Here is a 7,980-nt window from a genome sequence, read left to right on the forward strand (position 1 = left end):
TAATTTTATTTTTGTTTTTATAAATATTATTTATTATAAAGTTTCAATTAATAATTTTATTATTGTTGAATTTATTTAATAATTTATTTAATATTGTTTAGTATAAGATATTTATTGCTGTTAATTAAATATTTTTTGAACATTTATAAAAAATTTGAAAGAATAAAAATTTGAAAGAATGCATATAAATTTATGCATTTAAAAGAATGCATAAAAATATATAAAATATCCAAAATATGATAAAATTAAAATTATTAATTATTAATATTATATTTAATTGATAAAATTTCTGTGCTTTTAACTTCTTTTTTTTTTATTTATATAAATAAAAAAATATTTTACATACACATTCTCAATTATGTCAATATTAATAATAACATTATTAACATTGATATAATAACAATGTAACTTTTAAAAGAAATTAAATAATTTAAAATATAAAATAATTAAATCAAAATAACAATTATTTTGAAAAAAGTATTTAAAGAATTAAGAAGAAAAATATATTATAAGAAAAAAAATGAAAATAAAGATTGAATAAAAATATTTTAAATACATAATTTAAAATAAATGAGATTTTAAAAAATTTTAAAGAAAAAATTTTTATTATATTTTAGTATTAAAAAAAAAATTAAAAAATAAAAAAATATTAAAAAAATAATTTCGAAAATTCTAAGTTATTGAAATATAAAATATATAAAATTATGATAAAGAACAAAAAATGGATCAAAAATTCAAAATTTTAGCAGGTATTTATTAATTTCTAACAAAAAAAACTTATTACTGGCAAAATTAAAGGCAAACAACAAGAAACATCAGATTCATTCTGTATCTCGTATGATAACATATCTATAATATAAATAACCTATGACTATTTGCACTCTATCGATAAAATCATGATACAAACTAATACTCGATTTTGCTACTACGTGGCGTATATATTCAAGAATTTTATATAAGATTGGAAATCTTTTAATACGCCATTTTAAAGTGCAGTGTCATCAGCGCGCCGTATAACGTAAATTAACCGCGTGTAGAGTTTTAATATATTTATCAAAACAAAAAAGGCAAAAAATTTTTAAAGCATGTCAGGAGGAGCACTTTTTGGAAATAATGCTTCACGCAGTACTCCTAAAAATTTAGTTGAATTTAAAGCAGGAAAAATGACTATGAAAGGAAAGATGGTTTATCCAGATATTCGAAAAGGCCAACTTTACGTTTATCAATCTGACGATTCATTAATGCATTTTTGTTGGAAAGATCGTGTATCAGGATATGTTGAAGATGTAAAAAATATTATTATTTTTAAAATTTATTATAATTTAAAAATAATAACAAATTTTATTATTTATATTTATATATATGCATATACATTATAAATTATTTTTTTCTATATATAATTTTTTTATAGGATTTAATTATTTTTCCTGATGATTGTGAATTTAAACATGTTCCTCAGTGTAAAACTGGAAGAGTGTATCTTTTACGATTCAAGTCATCCAACAAAAAATTTTTTGTTTGGCTCCAGGTAAAAAATAATTTTTAATAATAATATTATTAGAATTATGATATTTTTATTATTATTATTATTATTATTATTATTATTTATATTATTATAATATAAATATATATATACATATATATTTTTAATAATAAAAGGACTAAAAAAAAAAAACTTATAAAAATTTAAATATATAAAAAGATTATCTTTAAAATAAAAAAAATAATAAGAAAATTATAAGTGTATTATCTTAGTGTTAATAAATTATTTTTGAATTAAAATTTTTTAATTCAAAATAAAATATAGTATATTTTTATTGCTTTCATAATTCATTAAATTTATTTTTTTTATTAACAAAATTATATATTTTATTATAAATTAATAATTAAAATTAAAAAGTTTAATAATCAATATTTGTATTAAATATAAAATGTACTTAAAAATTTATGTTGTATATAATAAAATTAAAATTACATTTGTTAATAAATATCATGATATGCTAGAAAACATTTTAATGATAAATATTAATTATAAAAAATGTAATAATAAAAATAGGTTATAGAATTACAGAAATATATTGTATAAATATATATTATATATATTATATATAATATAATTTCATAATAATTTTTATTATATATAATAATATATATAATTTTATATATATTATAAATAATAATAATAAAATTATTATATTTATAATAATTTATAAAAATATATATAATATATAAGCATTTTATATCTTTTATATTAAATTATGTATTAATTTTTCAAATTTTAATAAAACATTTTCATAATCAATTAATATTTAATTATACAGGATCTTAAAACAGATAAAGATGAAGAATATTGTAGAAAAATTAATGAAGTTCTAAATAATCCACCAACTCCTGGATCTCAAAGAAGTGGCAGTACAAATCCAGAAGGGGATCTTCAAAATTTATTGAATAATATGTCACAACAACAATTAATGCAGTTATTTGGTGGTGTAGGTCAAATTGGTTTAGGTAGTTTATTGGGTACAATGAATAGACCTCAAGGTGTGCAAAGTACTAGAGCTTCTACAACAACAGCATCAACTCGAGTTACTACAAATACTTCAAGACCTACTACACAAATGGTATCTTCATCAGCATCTGCTAATGATTCTCCTAAAACTAATGGTAAGCATATTTATTATGTAAATAATTTACAATGATTTACACGCATTTTTCATTTAGGTGATAATAAATCATCATCACGAACATCAGATACATCAACATCTGGATCAACAACAAATACAAATAATAAAATTCAACTTAGTGATTTACAAAACTTTTTATCAGAAATTCCAACAACTACAGGAACAGAATCTGTTGTTCAGGTAATATCTTTTTTCATAAATTTATTTAATTATTATTTTCATTAAATTTCAGCTTTTCAAAAACATTATTATTATAAAACTGTTATATTTTAATATAAATATTTAATATTTAGATATAACTTTAATTCTACCAATATTCTACAAATATTATTCTTCTTATTAATTTACTATATAATAATATAAAAAATACAAAAGTAATACATATTTTTTTAAAAAATTTATTTTATATACACAATAGCTTTTGTAGGCACACTTATTTTTTTTATATATTTATAAGAATTAAACTTTTTATTATATTATCTTATATTATCTTAAATATTTAAACAGATTCTAATAGTTTATTTTAAAAAAAAAATAATTTTATTATTATTTAATATTTCTTTAAAATATAAAATATTAATATTACATAGATTTCATTTTAACTTAATCAGTGAAATATCTCTAAAATTAAGTTATACCAAAAAAATATTTTAAACAAAACTAGAATTCAAAAAAATTTAATATTGATATTTTCTTGACATTGAATTGAAATCATTTATTTATCGCATAAAATTTACTTTTTTTAAATAAAATTTTATTTTTTGTGACAAATTTTGATTGTCGGATAAAAACAAATATTTTTTCTTATCGATTTTTCAATTTAACTTTTTATTTTTAAAATATATAAATGGTTTTTTGAAATTCTTTTTTCCAATATTGATTACATTATTATTCATTGTTTTATTGTTATATTAATATTGTTTCAATGATATGATGACATATCTCATTGATTAGTATCATATTTCCATCAATCATCAAATATCATGATATCATGATATTGATTGTTTTACTAGTTTTAAGAAAGAATCCTTTCACTAATTAGAAAATGATAATTAAAATTTAAAATTTTTATATTTTTTGTAAATCATGAATTTATATTTATCACGAGAATATATGATGGAAAACTTTTTGTAATATAATTTACTAAAATTCAACAATATAACAAATTTTAATTTTTTAGCTCATTATGTGAAAATTAATTCTTAAATCAAATATTTCAAAAAACAGTTAAAAAAAACAATCAAATCGAAAAATCGATAAGAACAAAAAGTAAAAAAAAGTATTTTTTTATTAAAGAAATCTGTTATTAAAAAAAAAAATTCTTATTTAAACAATTAAATTTATTGCAATATATAATTTAACTTAAGTTAATATCAAAATCAAACGTATCTTAAATAAATTAAATAATTTTGAAAATAATTTTTTAATTTAAATTTTAATTTAAATTTTTAATTTTTTATAAATATAAAAAAAATTCATTTTTTATTATATTCTTTAATAAGTAATAATTTTTTAAATAATAAAAATTCAATAAATTTTTAATATATAAGAATTATTTAGTTTTTTAAGTTATTTTATAATATATAAAAATTATGTGAAAATTTTTAACATTATTTAATTTAAATATTTAAATATATTTTATTCCTATCTATTTTGTCTGAATTTTTATTTTTTTTTTTATTATATTTTCTATTATTTATACATTTTTTGAATATATTGAAATAATTAAAAAATAATTTAAAAATTTGTATATTAATACAATATAAGTAAAAATACATTAACAAAAAATTACAATTATACTTAATTAACGAAATAATATAAAGAAATATATAAAAAAATATATAAAATAATAAAATAACAAAACATAAATATAAATATATAAACATAAATATGATCATATAATAAAATTTAAAAAAATATTCATTTATGTTTCATTTTCATTAAAAAAAATATATTTGAATAATAATTTAATAATAATTTAAATTTTCATTGTTTTAGCATATATTTTAATATTTTAATAACATATATTATAATATTTATTTTATATAATACAATTATATATATATATATATATATATATATATATATATATATCATTGTAATTTTCTCTTAATATTTATCATATCATATATTATCATATACATATACGTATATGATATATAAAAGATATAAAAAATATATATATATTTATTTTATTATTTATATTGTTATAATGAATTTGATTCATATAAGATATATTTTATTTTTTCTTATGATAAAAAATTTCTTCATATGTGATATAAAAATTATATGATTATAATCTTAAATTTATTTATGTATCAATATTTTAATTTACACATACATATATATAGATTAGGCGCCATCCACGTAAGCATGCGCGTGCACACTGAACTTCATATCACGTAATTTACGAAATATAATACATATTTTATATTATTTAATTATATTTTTTAATTATATTTTTTATATTGTATAATTATATTTTATTCAACAATAACAATGATTAAATAGTATTTACTATAATATGTAATCTATATCTTATTATAATTATATCTTTTTTTACAGCTGTTATCATTATCAGGAACAAAATGGTATTCTTGATAACGTGCTTGAAATGATATTTCATTGTTTAATAATTTAAAATTATTTTCCTAAACAGCTCTTCAAAGACTACTCTGTTATATGTTATTTTTTACACGACGAAATTGATTTGATATAAATTTTGTGAAAATGTGAATTAATAAATTTGAAGGCCAGGTAGTAACAAAAATTTTATATAATTTATTTTATATATTTATACAAATAACTATATGTAGTTTTTCTTTTTTAGTTGCAAAAATTAACACATATGTCATGTAATTATAAACATTATATATTTTTTTTTCTTTAATTTATAAAATATTTTATTTATTTTTTTAATAATAATACATTTTTTTATTTTTAATTGTAATTGTAAAATTCCCAATTTATTTTAATTAGATGATCGATATTAATATTATTTATAAAACTTAAATATACTACTTAATGTATAATTTATACAAATGTTATATTTGTCTTTACTAGTTTTTTACTAAAACTAATATGATTTTAATTCTATTAATTCAAATAAAAAATTTATTAAATTTATTCAATTTATCAAATTTATTAAATAATACATAATAGAATAATTGTTTACACAGCTTTTATATGTTTTAATTTTTATTTTATTGTTTGTATGCTATATTTTCTTTATTATAATATTATAACAAAATCAAAAAATAAAATAAATCAGTAAATAAATAATATTTATTAAGTATTATAAATTTTAAATTTTAGCTGTGTAACGTATAAATTTTTATCATTTCATAGAATCAAATGGTATCAGCAGTAACTGAAACGCTATATAAAGTGACAAAACTAATACTACTCGTATAAAGTCAAGAGACAGAGGCATGGTTCTTTCGTTATTTAATATTTTTTTCCACATGAACTTTTCCTGGCTGTCGGAGACTCTCGCCCTACTGAGCAGTTGGGGAAGTTTCTCTGGGATTATTTGTTGTTTTCGGCCACCTACAGCACAGCTTATTGTCCGGCAGAGGGGAGTAGCAACTGAGCTGACCAATGCCATCCCTGCGGCGATTTCTGCAACGGAAAACTTGGAGCGTGCAATGAGCCCGCACTTACCACCAGGGGATCACCTGTGTACCACGCTAGTGTCTCCCCAGTTCTCCCAGGCGCTATCAATGTTCTGGTCTGCTTTGCAGTCAGGCCAGGCGGGACCTGTCATCCGTCAATTTGGCTTGGGCCCAGATGCTGTCAATGCTGCAGCCAGTGGAAACATTGAAGAATTCGTCACTGCCCTCGAGTCAGAAGCTAAAAGTGGCCAAGAACAAACACAGCAAGGACAGGAGGACAAAAATACTAAACAAGCTCCACCAACATCTAGTCCTGATAAGAAAGGTGATGATGATGAAGGATTAGATTTAGATTAAAAACAGAACTTAACAAGTCTGATTTTCACTTATATTTTCATTTAGAAGATATACAATATGTATCACATTATAATCACGTTTATGTGTAATAAATAATTCCTAAAAGAATGATGTACTTTGTTATAATATAATAACATTTTCATATCCTTGTAATTGTAAATACTAAATATATAAAAATTTTTAAATACTAAGTTCAATAAAATTTGTATAATAATAAAATGTTAATAAATAAGTAAAATAAAACAAAAATTATCTTAAAATTAATGAGTTTTTTATTTTATAATATATTTATAATATTTATAATATTTTATTTTATAATTATATTTAACTAATATTATTAATAATGTAATGAATTGATGAATGTAATATTTGTAATATTAATCTGTTCATATATAATATATAATATTTACATACATTTATAGTGTATATTATACAAATCTAAAATTTTAGTCTATAATTATTGTTTTATCAATTTTTTAAAAATTATATTTTAAATTTGTAATTAAATATATATATGATATATTATATTATTTAATATATTGTTTTTCAGTTAAATATTTTTAAATAGCATGTAATTATATTTTAACACAAACAAATACATAAATAAAAGACATAAAATTTTTCAAATTTATATGTTCATATAATTTTCATTTTTTATAATATTTAATCGCGGGAATATAATTAACCAATAGAGAGATACTATTTACGACGCATAAATATGTTATTGGCTGACATCGATAATCGATATAGAAAATTAAACATAGTTACTAGTATCATGCTACACAAAATTTCGCAACTTATACAAAAAAATGATTTTTTTATGAATTCAGTATTTCTTATTTAGGCCTTCAAATATATAATATAATTATATTAATATCTTATATTAATAAGTTTATTTTTTTATATCATAAAGATTGGCACAATGTATATAATCCATGTTGTCAGACATTTGTATGGTTAATTTACAGAGTTTCTCATTGGTCTGTCGATTATGACATCATCCAGGATCGGCTCAAAATAAGAAATTATATATTTTAGATATAAAATTTATATTTTATTTATAAATAATAGTTATTTGATAAATAATAAAGTATAAATATTTTTAGTTACACAAAAATTGCAATAAATTAAATTATCGATTTTAATGCATATTTTTGTAATAAAATAATATTAAAATAAAATATACTTTAATGATATTATAATTAAACATTTCAATTATAATTTAAATATTTTGATTATACAAAAATTACAATTTTTTTCATTATAAATATAAAAAATTATATATTGTTTAAGAATAACTGATTATTAGTTAAAAAATATTTGTG

General features: G+C 17.9%; 1 protein-coding gene across 2 annotated transcripts; it reads left to right on the top strand.

The window, feature by feature from the left end:
* Positions 1-967: 967 nt before the first annotated feature.
* Positions 968-6,766, top strand: LOC413299 (proteasomal ubiquitin receptor ADRM1). Of its 2 annotated transcripts, none has more exons than XM_006571769.3 (5): positions 968-1,286; positions 1,412-1,528; positions 2,322-2,664; positions 2,722-2,864; positions 6,428-6,766. In XM_006571769.3, the coding sequence occupies exons 1-5, from the start codon at positions 1,086-1,088 to the stop codon at positions 6,653-6,655; spliced, it is 1,032 nt and encodes a 343-aa protein (XP_006571832.1). In that variant the 5' UTR covers positions 968-1,085; the 3' UTR covers positions 6,656-6,766. The 2 variants fall into 2 exon arrangements, with proteins under 2 accessions (XP_006571832.1, XP_396744.4); XM_396744.7 differs by having other exon boundaries at positions 969-1,286; positions 6,260-6,766.
* The last annotated feature ends 1,214 nt before the right edge of the window (positions 6,767-7,980 follow it).

The sequence above is a fragment of the Apis mellifera genome, linkage group LG13 (genome assembly GCF_003254395.2).
Source record: "Apis mellifera strain DH4 linkage group LG13, Amel_HAv3.1, whole genome shotgun sequence".
NCBI classification, from domain to species: domain Eukaryota; kingdom Metazoa; phylum Arthropoda; class Insecta; order Hymenoptera; family Apidae; genus Apis; species Apis mellifera.